Consider the following 20,604-nt stretch of genomic DNA (forward strand, 5'->3'; position numbering starts at 1 on the left):
CATCGTTCTATAAGTAAGGGGGGGATCTGCGAGCACATGTGGGTTTGACAGATGCCGACGTCATCAGTGGGGCCTGTCTACAGAGAGCTGAAGAGAGAGAGAGAGCCCCCAGAAAAGAGATAGGGGTCTTCGGAGAATGCTCCCATGTGACATTGAAATAGATGTTGCGAGAGCCGGCAGGTGTTTCTTCAGATAGCCTCTCTTAGATGGCCTCTCTTAGATCCACCGGTGTAACAATTTAGCTTTGGAGGAGTGTCATACCGATTTTGATAGACAATTTTAAAAATTATAGTTCTGAATTGTTGGCATAGGTCGAAAGGCCACGGCAACCACTTAAATACCTTAGTGGGGGTAATTTGCCTAAGCAATTTTTACTTAACATTGAGACCTTGAGAAATAGAGGCCTAGACCAATTAAATCATTCTACGAGTTGTTCTGAAATATTTGGAATGTGCTGGACCAGTGACTAAATCTATTATCTTAAATTTTACAATATGACTAACACTTCTTAAAGAAGGGCTTTCGCATATGATAAAATATTATTCAGTATGAGTACGCTCTTAAAATATTACTTTCTTTCTTTTGCTGTCTAAAAAGGCATATATCAAAATTGAATAATAAGTAGAGTTTTAAAATTAAAAAAAAACACTGCTTTTTCATACCTATTCTGAGCCACCCTAACCGTTTCTTTTCAATTATTTAGGAACCTTGTTCTATCCCATTCTTGTAGAATTAAGCGTAGAAGTTCAAGGAGAAATCGAAGTAAATGTATTCACATATATTCCAGCTTGTACCTAAAATGGCATTATTTGCAAAATAAATTCAACAAGTATCCTATTTAATGGTAATAGACTTTTAAATTATTTAGGTGTTTCTTTTTGGTTTTTTATTGATTGTGGGAGTACATGGGACTTCACAAACAAGATTGTTGAAAATAACTCCAAGTTTCACAGGTGGAGGTGGTGAAAGTGATGATCTTTTAAGGAGTATTAAGTACTTACCTTTTTATTTTATATGTTCCAAATAATAGAAACACGTCAAGTATGCTACACATAAGTATATCTGAGTTTATTATTAATATTTTAATGGGGAAACATATACATATGTATGTACACTTAACAAATATATTTAACAAAAGGCTAATACGTATGTATGTAGTAATATAATAAAACGATTCTGTTTTGCAAAAAACAGAAATATACTCGTAATTTCTCAACTTTCTCTAGTAGAAGACCACAATCGTTACGATCTTTTTTGTCATAATACGTACAGTTATTTTAATTAGCTTCGTTTAAAAATAATGCACACTTACAGCTATATACAGTTTGGAACTATTTAATTTATAATTAGCAATTATATTTTTTTCTTAAACATTCTGTCTGCTTTAAGTTTTTCTTTACTTTTTCTCTATTTTGTGATAGAACTCTGTGACATAGTATTTTGTACAGCATCCTTTGAGGATGCGCCCGCAAGTCATCCGCCTTCTTCCTTGCCGTGACTTAAAATTTTAAAATAATTAATTTACACAATACACAGAGTTGCTCAGTCTTCGGGCGTGTGCTTTTTTTCTGCCAGGCGGGTTCCGTGCCAGCTTTGGTCTTAACTTTTCCAGCGACCAAGCGAAAGAATCAACCAATTCACATCTCACGCGATTCCAAAGGAATCAATCTAATATGAGGATATGCCTATTACGGGTGAGTACTGGAAATGCAAGAAATGGTAAAGGACGAATCTTAAATTACACAAAATTCAATTACCTCCTCATCCATGACACTGGTGTGGTCATAGATCCGTGCCGGCAGATTCTTCCGCAGACTGAAATGATCCTCTGTGGTGGTGGTTTTGCGGTAAATGGGATTCTCGAAGTTAATCGAGTTGATGCGTCGCTTGCTGCAGTAGCGATAGCCAATGAGCAGGAGCTGTTTGGTTGTTTGTGGAAACAATTGATTAGGATTCTGCTCCAAATTCCCAATGTGTGTCCCCAACTTACCACCGAGAGGAGGACTGCAAAGCAACTGAGACTGGCAATGACCACCAGCGCAATAAAGCCAGAGTCCGGCTGTGGACTGGGCGCTGTGGTCTGTTCGATTTGGGTTTGGTTCTTTACAGGACGATGGTCGGCAACTGCGAAGAAAAAATGATTTAAATAAGACGTTTTTTTTTAAATTAAAGTGAAGAGTCATTCGCAAACATAAATAATTTAATATATTTTATGAATATTATGTGTTTACAAAAAAAAAAAAACGGGTGATAAATGATTCATAAATGAAGTCAACATACTAAAAACATACAGAACAAAAAAAGTACAGAACATTGCTCCTCAACCGCAAATTTTCATCAATTTTAATATTTGATACCATTTTTTTTATAAACCGTATCACCAGTTAACATTAAACGTTTTTTTATACATATCTAAAAATATTTGTAATCTTTGTTTAACATTTATTTTTAGCTCTCATTTTTTTTTGGGATATAGGGTTGGTTGTACCACCCCTTTAAGATGATTTTATTTTTCGCACAATGACAGGGCTTAAATTCAGCTTTACCTTGGCCAATGATAAACAAAGAGGGAAACTGTGTGAAAAGAAAACGGAAATCATTGCAATAAAAGAGCAAAACGAAAGAGGGAATCAACATCAAAATCCAAGCGGCTTAGGGCCGGCAAGCGGAGGCCTTATGCGAAGGGATCGCCCAGGCTCCGCTTCCGGCGCCACCCACCGGCGGAGATGCGAAGGAATTTTCAATCAAATCGCTCAAAGTGCGCATTTAGGCGCAAATAAACACTTAAACGCGCTCGCGCCTTTGATGGCGCAAACTTTTATACGAGCGAGAAGCGGGATGCGGCCGCCACCGATTTAGATTGGGAATGGGAATGGAAATGGAAACGTAATGACATCGTTAACGCAGCGCATTTAATGGGATTTTGTCAGCCGTTGAGGGTGTTTTCTTCTAGTCAAAACAGTAAAAGTTATCAACATTAAGCTGAGCCGCACTTTAAAGCAAACACAGGAGGCCCTGCCGAAGGCGAAGGCATCAGGCGTGCCGATATTATTAACCTCATACTTTGCGGTTGGATATTTGTGGCACAATGGCGGTGGAGCACGAAGGTGGTGGGTTATTGGACACCCGGACGGTTTCAATTGCAGCATTGGCCCATTGCCTGCCTGCTTGTGGTGCGGTTGGCAGCGAAGCTGCAAGTGGCTCAGTTCGGATGGCGTTTATGAAACTGTCAAGTATGGGGTGCAGCCTCCCTCCCACGCCATGACGATGATTAATGTGGGCCATGACAAAGCAAATGTTGCGGGTAGATGCTGGTGGAGACGGAGGTGCCACAAAAGGGTTTCAGTTCTCTTGGCAAGCAGTTTGATTAATTTGCTCGCAATAAATCTGAATCTCACAAAAGTGTTTATGAACAGCCCGAAAGAAAGAAAGAAATCGTGCCACTAGCTGAGAGAGATGTTGAACTTATAAATTAAGAATAACTAGCATGCTTGTCAACCCATTCAGGAGGACAAATATCGAAGGTTGCCCCAAAAGAATATTAATCAAAATTTAAGATGAAATCTGATAAGCAAGGATTTTTCATCCCAAACACTTTTCGAACATCACGAATGAAACATATACCGATTTGGGACTATAAGTTGGACAACACAATGGGTCTATATATCCACACAGAACTAAACACAGATAAAGGTTTTCCAATCCTACCAAATGAGGCTTTTGAGACTGGCAGTCTGCTGTTCAAGTGAACCTGTTGGTTCACTTCAATCCGGATGTTGGCATGTCCTACATGGATGCCGGATGGCAGTCGGTGCTGCGAAAAGGACGACCTGGGTCTCGTTTTGAAAGCCCGCGGTGGTTTCGTTCTGGGTTCTATGTACAGAGCTGCATGCACGTGCAAGTCATGCCGGGTCGGGGAATCAAGGGTTAGTAATCAGAAATCAAAAGTTAAGCCATGCGGGTTAAATCAAAAGCAGAAGCGTGACTGAATATCCTGGAATACTTACGATCTTCGACACACATGAGGCCGTCGGGCATCAGCTTCAGGCCCGTGGGGCAGGCGCAGGATATGCGAGGGCTCCGCTCGTTAATCCTGGGAGCTGGCAGGCAGAGATGAGAGCAGTGGCCATTCACTGACTGGCAGTGGTTCACGCCATCGGGCTGGCGGTACGGGTGGTAGACATGCACCACCATGGGGTGTTGTAGCTAATTGAGAACAAAATTCAGTTACTGGGATGTTTGAAAATTCAAAAAACTTTTAAAGAATTAAATGTATGTCTAGTATTCACTTCACGTTAATATTCATGTTACGTATACGACATGTGGCTCTTGTGAACTTATTCAAAAAAGTTCGTATAATAATATTTATTAAAAGAGGTTTTATCTTAAAAGACACAAAATTTTTAGCTAAAAGTTAAAGTCGAATGTAATTTAAAAAAATACAACAAAAAAAAAATAAAAACAAAAAAAAAATAATTATTTTTCCGATTTTGCGGGCTAGCTTAAGTGCAACCTATGAGAATCGAGGAGGAGGGCGCTATTTTTTAATTAATTATTTTTAAATATTTTATTAAATAGCTACCAAAATAAATCATTTTCTGGAATGGAATCATAAGCAAAAAAACCGTAAAATTGTACTGCCCATTACTCTTAGACCTTCAGGCGCCCTTAAAAGTTGGCAACGGAAATTAAGAGTTTACATTTTCTGATTTTTAATTTATAAAAAAACATGTTTTCTTTTAGAAATTATAGAAGAATTAAGTGGCTAATAAAACATTGTAAGCTTTTATATCCCGCCAGCTATGTATTGGCTTATAGGGTACAGCTATATATAGTTTTTATACGAAAATTTTAAATAAAAATTAAATTTAGAGTTTGTTTACCATATGAGTGGCTGTAACGGCTTCCACGTCCTCTCCAGTGAACTTGTTGGCCTTGAAGACGGCCTGCTTGTCCCAGTCGGTCCAGTAGACGTGGTCCTCGAACGTGGTGATGGAGAAGGGATGCCGCAGGTATTCGCTGGAGTACAGCACTTGGCGGCGCTGCGAGCCGTCGTAGTTGGCCGACGAAATGATGTTCAGCTTGCCGTCCACCCAGTAAATCCTCTTAAGAACCAAATCCAGGGTGATGCCATTCGGCCACTTGACATCGTAACTGATGATGGTGGTGCGGTGGGAGCCGTCCATGCCCGCCCGCTCGATGCGTGGAGAGGCGCCCCAGTCGGACCAGTACATCCAGCCCTCAATGGGGTCCAGGGCGATGGAGCGTGGAATGTCTAGGGAGTCCTTGATAAGTACCTTGCCCATGCTGCCCTCGAAGTTGGTCAGCTCGATGGTGCACTTGTGGGTGTCCGTGTAGTAGACGTGGTTGTAGATCCAATCCACGGCCAGTCCGTCGGAGGTCACTGAGCTCTGCTTCAGCACTACCGTCTTCTCGTTGCCCTCGTCGATGGGTGCCTTGTAGATACTCTGGGTGGTCACGTCGCTCCAGAAGATCATGCCCGTGCGGAAGACAAAGTCCAGGGCGGTAGCCGCCTTGGTGCTGTTCACAATAGAGGTCATCTCCATGTGGTCCAGGGCGATTTTTCGGATGTCATGGCGCCGAGCCAGTAGCAGAGAGGCGTGTCCTTCGCTGGCCTTGCATCTGGTGTGATTGCGGGGATCTCTCATGTATCCTGCCTCGCACTCGCACTTGTATCCACCGATTTCGTTGACGCAAATCTGTGAGCATTTTCCCGGAGTTTCGCACTCATTGATGTCCTGGCAGTTGCGCTTGTCTGAGGATAGCTTGTAGCCTTCGTGGCACTCGCAGCGATGGCCCACCGCCAGGTCCACACACCTGTGCATGCAGCCTCCGTTCTTGGAGGCACACTCGTTTACAGCGCACTTTCCAGCTGGCTCGTCCTCGCCGTCCGGACATTCCTTTCGCTTGTCACAGACTTTGGAGAGGGGAATGCACTGGCTTCCGCCGCAGTCAAACTCTATGGTGGCGTTGCAGACTCCTTTGGCAGAGCCCAGGCTGAAGCTCAAGCCGCAATCCTTTTCGTCGCTGCCATCCGCACAGTCTTTGTCTCCGTTGCAGGTGAGGTGGCCGGGAATGCAGCTGCGATCGCCGCACTGGAACTGATCCGCTCGACAGCTGACGTTCTTGCAATTGGCCGTGTGCTCATCATCACCATCCGGACAGTCGCGATCTCCGTCACAGAGCCAGCTGTGGTGCAGGCAGGTGATTCTGTCCTTGCACTGGTACTCGTGGGGCAAGCAAGGCGTGGTTGTCTTGGTAACATTCGCACAGGACTATCGGGAAAGGATTTTAAAGACAGTTTTGCTTAGAAACCTAATATTGAAACTTTAAAAATTAATCCTAAGGTTACAAATTCACCAAAATTCGATGTGGAATCCAAAAAGAGGGTTAGGCTGAGAAGCCGGACAAAGTTTCGTGGTCCCTGTGGGAAAAGTTTTCCCTTCGAGCACACAGGAAATTATGCAACCCCTCTAAGCATGCAAAAATGCAATTTTATGCGTGCCATGCGTTGACAACAAAAGCTGCCAAAGCTGGCAGGGCGCTGAGTTATGCCCAACTTGGCCATAATTTACGTGGCTTAAACCGAACCACCCTTCTCAAAAAAATAAAAGGAAAAACGGAAGAATGCCCGGCTTGGGGCAGCCAAGCCCTCATTCTTTTTGGGACTCCGCCGAAATGGAAATTTATGGCAGGCATTATTCAACTCACCCTCTCATCGGAGGCATCGGAGCAGTCGGGATCGCCGTCGCACACCCACCGCTTGGCAATGCAGGCGCCGTTGGAGCAGGTGTGCTCCGCCACGGAGTCACAGGGCACCACTGGGCACTCCTTCTCGTCGGTGCCGTCGCCGCAGTCGTCGTCGTGATCGCACACCCACCGCTTCTGGATGCACCGGCCATTGCCGCAGGTGAACTCGTCGGAGCGACAGGTTTGGTCTGGGAATTCATAGAAAATATTCAGAAAAGGTCGCCAAAGAAAAGGAGTTTGTGAAAAAAAGCACCAAAATGAACCCAACAGCAAATGAACTTGGATGGAGTTGTTAGATGCAAAAGGGAGTTAACTTAAAGAAAGTAAAGAAACCACAGAGAAACTTAATATTTGTATCAACAAGCCACCAAATATAGATGTATTTTGGTATGTTATTTGGGTTATTGGGGATAAACGAAAATGAATTACAAGCCCCTTTTTGTGAAGAAAACTAAACATGTAAAATGATTCATTTCTTAATATAATTTTCCCCTCATCCTAGTATTTGATAAAGTAAAGCGCCCCAGTTCGATATCGGAATGTTAGCCACAAATGGAGAGCTTAAATAAAAGCAAACTAGAAATGAAAAGCCAAATGTACTGCGGTTGTTCAATGGAAACAAATAATTATCAATGAATTTGAAAGGATAAGCTAGAGGAGCTCGAGTAAAAATTAAAAACCGACTAAATGCTGAAAGGATGCTCAACTAAACTGAAACCAATTTGCCACAATTCAACGGAAATGCTGGAGTGAAACAAAAGCAAACATTATATCCTAGGAGATCAAAGGAACTCAGTCATGGATAAATGGTAAGATTTAAGCTCAAAGAAAATAATTACAGCATTTCAATGAAAACAATTTTTTTAAAGTAAAAGAGATTCAACATTCCGAGGAGAAAGAAAAGCCATCAAAGAAACTCATGAATAATCTAGAAACTGTGTTGACTAATTAAAAGTTGGAATTGATTGACAGATTGTCCTTACTGCAGTTGTGCTCGTCGGAGCCATCGCTGCAGTCCTTGCTCTGGTCGCACATCCAGGCCAGAGGAACACATTGTCCTTCGCCATTTTTGCAGGCATACTCGTCCGGTGAACAGGTGCGGGCCTCTATCAAAGTTGATGTGCATTTCAAGGAAAATATAAAAGGAAAAAGTATAAAGTTGAGTTGGCTTTGTTCCCACACATGCATACATAGATATAACCATAAATTCATTTATTACACAAGATTTCCTTTGCCACCCTAAACGTCTAAAAGGGAAATATAAGTTCAAATATTCCATCAGATTCAGAAGGGGATACGTTTATGGGTCAGATGTCTTCGAAGTGGCGACTTACAATAGCACTCTTAAATACAATGGAATGTGGCTAACAGGAATCCTTAAACGAAGTAAGATTCTTTAAAATCGTATTAGCTAATCTAAGAATCTATCTATTAAGCCTTTAGTGGAATAGTTTTTGTAATACATTTTGAGAAATCAACTTTGTTTGATTCTTTGTTTGCGAAGTAACACTGTGGCTCACCAAGTATATTGTGGAAACAGCGGGATTAAGCGCATTTTATGCTACGAGTATCCCCACCGACAACGCGTCGTATACTTGTTGTCAAGGGCTGCCATGAATGAACAGCACACACACTCTCGTTGCGTTGTTTGAACACACAATCACAAACATGTACATTGTACACCCCCCCAAATACACACACAAGCGACTCTCGCTCTCAATGACTTGATTAAACTTCTAAGCACAAGTGGGGGTGGACGATGGGAGGGAAAATTGTTGCGAAAATTATGCAAGCGCCACTCCATTAAGGGTGCGTATGAGTTATGCGGCAAGTTGGTTAGCGAAAGCGATTACACGGCGAGTGCCTCGGTGCTTGAGAGCTTTTGGAATGCATAGATGTTGATTTTGATTCGCTTACTGCAGTGCGCCTCATCGGATTTGTCGCGGCAGTCGGGGCTGCCATCACAGAGCCAGTTGCGGGGAATGCACTGGTCGACCGACTCGCATTTGAACTCATTGTTGGGACAGGCATCCACTAAACGGGGAAACGTAAGATGTTAGGTCAATACTGGCTTACCTAGGCATTAAGTTAAGACTTTGCTCTTTATAAAGGCTAAAGGATATGTATACTTACTGCACAAGTCCTTGGACTCATCAGAGCCATCGGCACAGTCCCTCTCCTGATCGCAGCGCCATTTGTTGGGGATGCAGTTGCCGTTGGTGCAGCGGAATTGATCCGTGGAGCAAGTGGCCTCTGCAAAGAGCAACAAAATTCAAGTTAAATTGAGCGACAGTAGAGGATTTTCTTGTATATGTGTATTATACCCCTCAGATACATATACGATATGTGTTTTGAACTGCCTTTTGAACTCTACCAGCGACCCGTATCAAAAACAAAAGCCAAACAAATACCAAAGGAAGCAGGGGCACTTGGCAATATTCTCGTGTTTATGAATGCCTGCGTGTGTGTGCGACCACACCCACCGCCCAACACACATACATAGTTATTTACACGCACTTGAGCACGTGCTGAGCAGGGCAAATACACCATAAACAAACAAAAAGGAACGTTGCAATGGTTTTTCAATGCCACTCCAAGGGGCACGAAAAATGTGTCGTTTTTTTTCTGAAAGCTCCACGCGCACACATATATAGAAATATGTTTGGTTTGTAATAGGATTAGTCACTTTTTAAATCCGCCGCTGACTTGTTGCTGGGAAATTATTGAGGGCGGTGGTCACAGAATTTCTACTGCATACTTTTCGAAGCCATTGCGGCAATTAGACAGGCTTGGGAGGATTTTTCAATGCCCGACTAGGCACAACTTGTTTGGCAAATTTTGGTGGCCATTTGGCAAATTCTTGGGGCAGTTTGGAGCAATTTTTACGACCTTCATAAAATAGAATTCGAGGCATTTTGGTGTAAATGATCGGAACATGGCCTGCGGCCATACCAAATTGCTGTTGATTATGCAAATCTTGGCCGGGTCCAAAGGCAGTGCCTCCACTCTAAAATTTTTAATCAATTTTTATGCGTGTCGGACAAGCCGAGTGCTTGCCATATCAATAACATTTTATATGATTACTTTTCTAAAACTTTTTGTGGACGGGAATGAAATGTGGCATGAACAAAAAATGTGTGTGCGTAGGAAACTTGCACCCAACAAAACTTTGATGTGAGCCAATATTTGTCAAAAAAAAGAACAAAATCAGGCGAAAGCAAAACAAAAAGGCAAATATAAATACACATTCAGTGAACAATAAAAAATTGGCTACATGTGTGGCCCAGGCTGCTAAAAATAAGTGGATATAAAAAACAAGAGGGGGTTTTCTGTGCAAGTACCATTTTTGGACCGACCCTCCATCGGTTCAATTATTGTCGATTCAATTTTATGTTATTTTTTCCGTGTTTGCGTTCAGTTTTTGCTAATATGTGACATTATTTTGGGGCTATTGCGCCCAGAGGACAAATTGGGAATTTCCATCGCTGCACACTTGTTAAAATTTGATGTCCCCTTGTTCCCCAATTAACAATCAAATTACACCAGTTTCCGCATCATGTCGCATGTCACGACAAGGGGAAACTTTTATTGATTGCGTTTATGCAGTCCCCCAAAAACCGAACAAAAAATTATAAATAAAATGATAAAAGTTGCGCTGTCATGCAGGGTTTTGCAGCATAATTTATTTTTTTAACTAAGTTTAAACGGCTTTTCAGTTGATTAAAAAACTTTGGCCTTTGGCAGCAGTTGTTCCCGTGCATGCCGCCTGCCATCTCGCTTGGTGCATGCCTCCTGTCTCCAGCCTCCTGCCTCCTGCCAATTTGTATGCAAATGTTAAGCGGCGCTGGCAAAAATATTCTGTTGCATACAAGCCATTGCTGGCATTGCTCGCAGGCTGCATAAGGACTCGGGGCGGAAAACAGAAAAAATGGAGAAACCGAAACGGAAAAGCTAAATATTCGGTCTGAGGGACGAGTGGATTTTTGTAAATCCAAATGATTGGGATTTCGGCATGTTTAATTTAAGTTAAAAGGTGTTGAAAACTTTCCGACCTGATAATAGTTAAAAGTTTCCCCAACTTTATCTAGTTTAACCGAGTGTTTCTCGGTGTTTCGAGTTTACTTTTTCGAGCTAGGAGTCCCTTAGGACTGATAAAAGGGCTATGATACTACCACCTCAAGTTGTAAAAAGAACCTTAAACTTTTCAAGATTTCGTTAGAGTACTAGATAAAATTTAGGTGACAGAGTAAACATTAGAGCAACACGCACGAGCAACACGGGATATTGATAAGAGTATAGACTTCAAATAGTAATATATTTTTCTATAAAACAAAAAATTCTCTATCAGATAATAAAACAATCCATTCAATAGTTCTCTTTAAACCTGTTTTAAACCTTTTACATTAAAAAAAATCCATTTTGGATCCAAATACTGTATTGAATATAAATATTTTAAGCCCAAAAAACTTGTATTCATACCGTTTATGGCCAAAGCGCGAAAACTGTGGCTTTGTGAGTGCAGCAAGCTGGTCACAAACAATAACGACCAAATGCGACCCATTTTGTGGCGGTGACAACGAATATTTCCGCGGCGTTCACGTTTTCTTTAAGTAGTTAAGAAGATTAAGCGATGAATATTTCAGTTGTATTTTCAAAGTTCTTGATTATGAATTATAAATGACACAAACACCGCACAATTTCCATCATAAAGACAGGGCCATCATTGGCGGATTGCGAATTGCGAGGGGCTAACAGTTCAAGTGACATATTTGCGAAGTTCAGCCAAGTTGCACAAATTGATTGCATAATTTCCGCAAACAAAACCTGCCCTCGGGCAGGACACTTTCAAGTTCATTATGGCCGCACTGGACGGCAGACAGACTATATATATAAATTGTAAACATGACACTCCATTTCTGGGGTCAGCGCGGAAGTGGGATGGGTGGTCGGGAAATTGCGGAAACTCATTTAATGTTCCACTAAATGATAAATGGCCAGAGTGCTCCTGGGGGTGGAAGTCAACCCCATCAACAGTCACCGATTGACTTTTAGGATAGCTTTGAGAATAACTAGAAACGGAGACTTCCTTGGCGTATCCTTGAGCAGAGAACTCGCCAAGTGGCCGTCAGGATTTTCATGTCCTGCTGCTGGCGTTTTGTCAAAGATAAGACGAATCTTGGCAATGGCTGGCTGCTCGCAGTCTGATTAGCCTTAAATGTTCTTCGCAATTTGTTTATTCTTTGCAGGATTTAAGTTTCAGGACACACGGAAACACTTTTTTGGCACACATTTACTGGCTTACTTTTTGCACGTTTTTTTTTTCGATTTTCTTTTCTCGTTTGTGGTTTTGTTTTTCTTTGCTTGCTTGAGTTTGAGGGGCTTTCCCCGTCTATATGTAAATTGGCTCTGAATGGGTGGCAGAGTCCTTTCACACTCGACGCGCTAACTGGTCTCGATGTCGTCCGCTTGGTTGAGAGGTTCGCCGCCAACTGAGTGTTTGGCTTTGGAGCGGCCATCCTTAAAAACAATTCCGCCCAAAGTCGTTTGCAGCCTCCACAGCTGCCGAGAGACTCGGCCGAAAGCTTGCCACCCAGCCAAAAAGCGAGTCGAGTGCAAAAATCCGACTCTGCTCGAGAGGAATTTGCTCGAGTGGAGTGCTTTTTGAATGAGTAGGACTCACTTGGTATTGTCAAGTGATAATTGAGTGATGATTTAGAGTCCTGTGAGTTTTATATATTATATTTGATAACAAAAAAATGTAAGGCTATTTATTAATAAATATTTATGTTTTATTAGCTTTTGAGATATCACTATAAAAAGTTCCCATCCGCTTTGAGAGATATCTGGGGCAAATTCCAGCACCATTATAAAATTCGCTCAAGTTCAACCGACAATTACTTTTCTTTTATTCTCGCATCGTGCCTCATTATCAATTTCACTTGGCTGCAATTAATTCCTCCAGCTCTGGGTTACATAAGACAATTGCGATACACGCCACCAGAAACCTAAAAAGGGATGCACTCGCTTTTCTTGGATGGCTTAGTCTTTGGTGTCTGGTACTAGACAGTTGTGAGATAAATCCAAGGCAGACGACCTCACATAGTTTCCTTTTACGAGTGGACCGCGCAAGTCGCAAAAGTCTCGTGCGACGCAAATGATAAAGTGGCAGACTGCGGCAGAAAAAACGCATCGAATTGCTGATGCAACATCGGGTGCATGTTGCACTCGGCTCGGCTAAATGCGTTGCAATTTGGAGCCGGACGGCGGCGAGGGAACTGCCATGGCACAGTTTTTGGTCAGCAGTCAGCGACAATTGCGATGCGTAAATGTTGCAAACTAGTTTCGGTTTCGATTTCAGTTTCAGGTTTGTCTCAAACAAAAGGAAAACCGACGCATGCCCCAAGCTCCCCTCCGGAATGACCACCGTGACTAACAGCGCGGACGCTAGTGTGGTCATTCTAGTCCAATGGTTGCCCAAAAGTATGCTACAATTTAGGAAAAATTGTAAACATGGCGCGCAAGCTGTAAACATGGCGGATATTGTTTTTTTTTGGTAACAGAATCCATTTTAGATGTGTTTTTTATCTGAATATCATAAACACCAAATAAATAAACACAAATAAACAATGAATCTTACTCCTTTTGTTATGAAATGAATTTTATGATCTGGATTTAATGTATTTATGGTAATTATGTCATCAAATGCATAATAGTTTTTGTAAACAATCATATTAAACCCAAAAAAAGAAACATTGTATTTTTACTTTAAAAAAACAAATATTCAAATACATTTTTAAATGACATACCATCCAAATCTATTGTTTTTTTCGCACAAATATAAAATGAGAACTAATTATTTGATTGAATTAGTATTTTAAGAAATAAATGAACTAAATCGTGCATGATTTTAGAGATAATAAGTGCCAATAAATCGTCTAATTAATTTATAACAAATGACCCATGAAATTATTTATTTTAATTGTTATAGTTTATTCAAAAACATATCCTTTTTTCTTACCTAAAAACTTGCACTCGTTTATCTGCTCGTCACTGTGGTCCTTGCAGTCGGCATCGCCGTCGCAGACAAACCGAATGGGAATGCAGTCGCCGCTCCGGCATTGAAATTGCTTCTCGCCGCACTTGGCCTCCAGAGATTGTCCTGAAACGTAAACAGATCCTGGTTGTAGATGGGCAAACAAATGCTTAAAGCTAATTATAACGGCTCCGAGTTGTCGACTTAAGGGCCCGGGGCCACTCTCGCTCCCACAAAAGTTTTCTCATTAAAGGAAAAATAACAAAAGCTCAAATTGATTAGGGCTAAAAACTTCAAAAACAATCACCCGACCTACACATACATATATCCTGGAATCTGGCTCTTTGCAGACATATGGGTGAGTGTGACAAGTAATTTGCATACTAAACGATAAACAAGAGGCATGAGCGGATGGCTCAGCCAGCTTAATCAACAGAAAAGCCCCCAACAAAATGGATCACAAACTTTTGGGCCACCTCCCCCCTTCTTTTTTTGAATCCATAGACCCCGCACTTGTGCAATAAACATATTTGAAACAAAACAAGCCATCACACAGGCAGCAGCAGCAGGATGTCCCAAGAATGTCAACAGTCTTAGGGACCTAATACAAAATGTGACAGGCACTCACAAAGGAAATAAAAAGCTGAATGTAATAGATTGCTATTCAGCAAACAGCGAGAGAGGGCCTGAAGTGGAACCGATTTTGAAAAGGGTACTCTGGACCGCCTGCTGCTGACAGACTGAAAGCTTGACCCATTCACACGACCCCTTGGTAGGTCGCTCGACCCCCCAGCAGCTTGCATATTTCAATGCCCAATATTTTAACGATCACATATGCTGAAACCTGTTAATTGTCGTAATTGGACTTCGCAGCGAAATCGAGTGCGTGTGGCAAAATAAACAAAGGGCCATCTCCGATTGTGGGCCGTCAATCAATAAGGTCAAATCAATTCAATTTTGTGTACGGCTGTGTCGCCGCAATGGCTGTCCTGGCTGGCCTGGCTGCCCGGGAATTGTTTTCAATTATGTATGATGACAGTCGACAAAATGTCGAATTATAATTCAGCCATATGCATGCATATATTTGCGAGGCAGATGCGAGATAATATTTGTGTGGACATGCGAGTAAGTCTGACGTCAAGCTGCTCTATGAATGGGTTTCTTTGCCTTAAACTGGAAACATTTGAATGAATGGATACAAAAATAAACACGATTTGTTTTCAACCTAATTTTAAAATGGATGCTTGATAAGGGTCTCTCATTTATTATTATTCCCAAAGTACAACATTGCTTCTATTTTCGCTTTTATCTACCAGGTACTTATCAAAACTGAGATTAGTTTAATTAAACTAGTTGAATTTAATTATTGATTAAAGTTTTCCGCGATAACCTGGACACACCCCACATCCAGCAGCAACCAGTTCGACATGGACTTCCAGCTAATAGCTTCAGACTTTGTGGCAGACTTTGAATAAATATCGAAAATCAAACTGCTTAGCATAGCTAATGATTTTGATAATAGTAAATGCAAAAACAAGTCCACACACAATCCGGTTGGCTTAACCCACTAAAATTCAGCCAGCATACGGACATGATCAGGTGATGTTTCTATTAAAATTATATGAATTGATTCGAATATCTGAGGGTCATGAGCAATTAACCAAACACATAATTAATCATAATTGTATGAGATATAAGCATAGGTTACATATACCGATAAGAATATCAGGTATGCACAGTAACTGAAGTGCTGGGAAAATATTTGAATCAGCTATAAATGGCAATTCAGCAATTAATGTTAATTCGCATGTGAATGTCAGCATTGATAAGCACGGGTCTCCGATTACGTCAAGTTGAAGGTTAATGGATTAGCTGATAATTGTGGGAATGAATTGATTTTTTTTTCATAAATAAAGTGACACAACACGTGATTCTCGAGGGATCTGACGAAATGTTGATTTGGGCATCGTATGAGGCATCAGCAAATTCCCCCAGAATTGAATCAATCAAAACATGTTTACAGTAAACAAACAAAACAATTAAACTGCATCAACATCGGACACTTTATGTAAGACGAACACGCCCCCTTTCAATTGTTGTTGTTGGCGATTCCTAATACTGGCACAAACTAGTTATATATGCTAGAGAAATCTGTTGGCACTGCGAATAAATTAAAATCTTAAACGAAATGGGGCGCAAAAATAAAAATTGAATCAAGTTCTGTGTCTCTCTTCGGCGACCTTGCCGCATTGCACAGACCAGGCATAAGTAAAAAGTATATATCACTTTAGGCATATGCTCATTTATCTGACAGTATCTCTCAGATATTAAACAAGCAACCAAATCAAATCGAATTAGCCATAAATCAGCAGAAAGCGTCGACAATTGAGCGAGTCTAACACCCAGAGAGGTAATGACATGTAATGCGCCACTATACATCGCGAACAGATAGAGAAATAGGGGCTCGACTCGGTCTATATTTGTGTGTTCACAGCATGCTCACCAGAATGCTCGAAAATATGTTTAATTTTAACCAAGCCGACGCTGTTGGACGGGGACATTTTTCTGGACCACGTCAATTTGTGGCAAATGTATCTCAGAAATGCGCCGTGTTTTTTGTGCGGGAGGATCATTGTTTATGTCAACAATTTCATTTATTTTGAGCAAAGTCCAATAGACTCAAGGGCAAAGTACAAAAGGCAAGTAATTTGTTATTTTCTTATCCAATAATAGAAGCATCTATAGGGCTATTTTTTAAATAATAAAAATACCCTTGTCTTTAGAAAAACTTTCTTGTCAGGATTACACAGAATTTCCATGTATTTATGGGCTTGATTAAATTTAATTACCAATTATCTAGAATAACTTTTCAAGGACTTCCTGCATTTATTTTTCGATTCAATTTACTATCTTTATATTCACATTTTGATTTATACAGGGAAATTTGTAATTTCTATTGTCTGGCTGCCCTTGGAAGTGGCACTCGACGCGGAATCGCAAATCGACAAGTCGCAGGGCATGAGAAATGCATAAAAACAAATCGTAAAATTACCAATCGACCGATAAGATAATCCCCCAGTTCAGGGCTCTAGCATATCCCTCGGTCAAAACAGGTGCCTAGATTTAATATTTGATTTATGATTGGAAAGGCCCGTGCCAACTTCGTCATAGACAGACGCCACCAGGCCATCACACAAGTAGTCTATCTCACATGGCCGAAAGAAGATAAAGATTGGGGAAGTCCGAGGCGGAAATCAATACGGAAGTACAATACATTAAGCAATTTTTAGCCTATTTTTACCGGTTTTTGTACCACGGTTATCATTAGTGCAACAAGTGGCAGATCGCCGGCCGGTGATTTGCAGTTTTGTATCTTTTTCCTAAAATAATTTTAAAAGCGTACTGCTGGGGTTATTAGTAAACACTTTTATGATAGTTTTGTGACGTATTTTCTTTTGTTTACTCTGGAGTTGTCTACATATTTTTTATATTTTAGGGGCTATAATGTTAAAATAGGTTAAGTGGGTTTTAAAGATCAGCTCCTTATTTCTATAACTAAATAGATATCATTATAAATATTTTTCAAATTTTTTTACTCTAATAAATACAAAATGTATTCAAGATATCAAGATATTTTAAGCCTATAGTTTTGATATCAAAATTCTGCTTCTTATATATTTTACTTTTGCATTTAGCAGACCCTGGTAGACTAATTTAAATTTAAATTTAAGCCAGCTGCACTTTTATCGAAAAAATAGGGGAATAAATTAGCTTTCATGGGCTGTTCTATGCAGGTTTTGAATTCAAAATCGTGATCAAAGTTTAGTCTCTAGAGATTTAAGAAATTAATTCATACCCAATAATAGACAGATTGTAGTATCTTCATCTTATTATAAATCCATCATTAAGATACATTTCCTATTAAGTTGTTATATATAATTTTGAACCTAAGATACCTATTACTTTGCATCTCACCTATGCCGAGTGGTGTGCCAATCTTTCCGGATACGTTCAGAAACTTAAAGCTCATATTGATAAAGGCCTTGCCATCGAGCAGCTTGCTCAGCGCGCCGCCCCCTTCCAGTTGTTGGGGGCTAACTGTTGTGGCGGCAGTGGGCGGCGTGGGCGTGGCAGTGCAGCATTTTCCAAAGCCGAGCACCAGCGTCAGCAGCAGCAGATTGAAGCCGGCGCAGGCGCGACTGAACAGCTGTTCCGCCCGTCGCTTGCTGATCTCGTTGTTGTGTTGTTTGTGGCTGTGGTTGTTGTTGAGATTGTTGGATGTTGCAGTTGTTGGCGAAACCTTATTAACGGTCGCTGAGATTCTGATATCACTTGCAGTGCTCATAGAGCGTGACACTATGGCCATGGTATGATCTGTTACTTGTCTGGTGATTTGCTCTGCACTTGTTTTGGCTTTACTTTAGTATTTAGTTTAGCACTTTTTTCATTGATCTGACAAAGTTTTTACTCTGTTTGGGGGCATACGAAGAGATGGGGTTAAGAGGGGGCATGGCGACCGTGGACATAAGATTATCTAAGCAGGAAGCGTGAGATCTCCGCCAGAGATTATCTAATCAGAGAAATGGCCAGAACGTAAAAATAAACGCCAGGTTCTCCGCAGAAAGCATTGACAAATCGCTTGCCAAAATCCAAACAATAAAATGAATAACAAACGATCTGGCTACTTCTCTTTCTCGAATCTTGGCCGGCAGCTCTCTTCGCATTTCTCGAGATGAGATGGCCGAAACAAACTGGTTAAAATCGTGCGACACAGCAAAAAAAATAATACGGGCCGAAAAACGAGATGTTGCCAAAAACAAAAGCCGAAAGCCCGAAAATCCACGAATGAAAAATGTATCAAAAATATCGAAAAATAAATACGAAAAGCGCGAACCGAGAAACGCACAAAAATAAGCGTAAAAGCCAAGCACTTTTGTTGACGTTGGCAATTATAAAAGTTGAAGTAGAATTTGAATTAACGGGCAGGGACACGCCCCCTCGATCGCGCACGTTAATTAATTAAATATTGTTTTCGTGGATATTTCACAGTTGGCACGCGTTCGTCAGGTCCGATAAATGCCGTCTTATCAGTTTATTTTGGTTTTGGTATTGTTTGTGCTATTTTCAAGGTGTCTGCGAATTTGCAACACGTGCTTTTCTTTTTTTTATATTTTTTTAATTTAATTATCATAATATTTTACATTACATACAGTTTATTTTTTATTTAAAGTTTGTTTAGATTCTTTAAAAAAAAATTAGCCGCAAAAAACGCTGCTGCCCCTGTTCGTACAACGCGCCTTTTTCAACTAAATTGGTTTCGAGAATTGGCCTGCGAATTTAAGCGAATTGGCAAACGATTTTGATTCGAGCGAGCGATCGTTGTCTGGGCCTGAGAGCGGTTTTTTCTGTGTCTGTGTTTGTTTTTGCGCCACCTCAAGGTGGCCTTATCAACATAAACTGACAAGAATACAACCTGGCCCCGTCGAAGAGATAACGCTAAGAGAAGACGCGACACTTGCAGCTCCACGATGCTGCATTCATCTTCTCTTAGCAGATCGGCTTTTAATTCGCTCTTAGGGGGACCTGTTGATCGGTAAACAATTCTCTATAGGGGATCAGATATATTTATCCTCAAGATACTGTTAAAAATTACACATTTAAAAACTTAAAATAATTTCTATAATAAAAAAGGTAACAAATAAAGCTACAAAATAAGGTTCCTATAAACTTAAATATATAATATTTTTCAAAGAAAGCTGTCTATATCTAGTCTAGTCTGTCTATATCACGTATACGTTGTAATACGTATCTCTAAGAAGTTTGCACTGAAATCCGATTAGTTTCTTAGAGAGGATAGATTCAAATTGAAGTGGAAAGACACATGTCAAAAGTATTAAAGCCGATAAGGTATTAGCCAACAAAGGAATTATATTTAATATTACCAGAGAACTATATTGCAGTATAAATTCAGAATAGCGTTAACTCTATTGTACCAACCTTGTGAAAAGGACAACGCCACAGAGATCAAAATTAGCAATTTCTTACAAATACGATTGTTGAACATCGTTTTTCACCAGAATCTATATTGTATCTGAAGCGTGTGACTTCCTTTCGGTTCTTTAGCGTTACCACCGCGTTATGGATTTCGTTTATCAGTGCGCCAAAAAAAGATACTTTTTTAATTAAGCCGGACGGGAGGCGGACAACCGGACGTAGAATGGCGCGATTATCGTACGATGAACGTGACGTCTTGCTAGGGCATACACACACTACCAGAAACTATATCCAGGTGTAAAAAGTCGATTAATATATACAAATATATGTATATATGTTGGGATTTTTTAGGAGCCGGAAGGTTTCACGGTGCGATGCCCAGCAAAGACGGACGCCAACTGAATCGGCATGGGCCAGTGGAAGCGAAATCGCAGCTCATTAGCATTGAAAGTAGTAGAGCTTTCAATCAGACCAGGTGTGTGATTGAAAATAGAAAATTCGAAATTGAATTCAATGGGTTTGGATTGAGTAGAATTGATTTTGATTTTAGTTGAGTTGAGTTAAGTCGAGTAGAGTTGAATTGATTTGACTGACGTCGATGGGCGACTGGCCGACTGATAAGAGCTGGTCAAAAAGCTGGCCAGCCGGAAACTTGAAACGTAAAACTGCAGCCAGCCAACAATGGGGTCGGGTCAGAATCAAGCGTCAGCCGTTAACAGCTCATCTTCACAACAATCAGTAGCATTAGCATCATTCCAATCAAAATCCAAATCACAATCGCCGACACCATCATCGTCATTCGTTTG

General features: G+C 40.8%; 1 protein-coding gene across 7 annotated transcripts; it reads right to left on the reverse strand.

Moving 5' to 3' along the window:
* Positions 1-1,042: 1,042 nt before the first annotated feature.
* Positions 1,043-20,189, reverse strand: LOC108128696 (very low-density lipoprotein receptor). Of its 7 annotated transcripts, XM_017246421.3 has the most exons (13): positions 19,015-19,113; positions 17,780-18,273; positions 13,790-13,930; positions 8,905-9,024; positions 8,689-8,805; positions 7,755-7,877; positions 6,733-6,959; positions 4,884-6,296; positions 4,008-4,206; positions 3,709-3,885; positions 1,991-2,124; positions 1,758-1,919; positions 1,043-1,701 (listed from the first exon to the last, which is right to left on the reverse strand). In XM_017246421.3, exons 2-13 carry the CDS (start codon positions 18,168-18,170, stop codon positions 1,669-1,671), a joined length of 3,237 nt encoding a protein of 1,078 aa, XP_017101910.2. In that variant the 5' UTR covers positions 18,171-18,273; positions 19,015-19,113; the 3' UTR covers positions 1,043-1,668. The 7 variants fall into 7 exon arrangements, with proteins under 7 accessions (XP_017101910.2, XP_017101903.2, XP_017101902.2 ...); XM_017246414.3 differs by lacking the exons at positions 3,709-3,885; positions 7,755-7,877 and having other exon boundaries at positions 19,015-19,111; XM_017246413.3 differs by lacking the exons at positions 3,709-3,885; positions 8,689-8,805 and having other exon boundaries at positions 19,015-19,110.
* Between the last annotated feature and the right edge of the window lie 415 nt (positions 20,190-20,604).

The sequence above is a fragment of the Drosophila bipectinata genome, chromosome 3R (assembly GCF_030179905.1).
Source record: "Drosophila bipectinata strain 14024-0381.07 chromosome 3R, DbipHiC1v2, whole genome shotgun sequence".
NCBI classification, from domain to species: Eukaryota; Metazoa; Arthropoda; class Insecta; order Diptera; family Drosophilidae; genus Drosophila; species Drosophila bipectinata.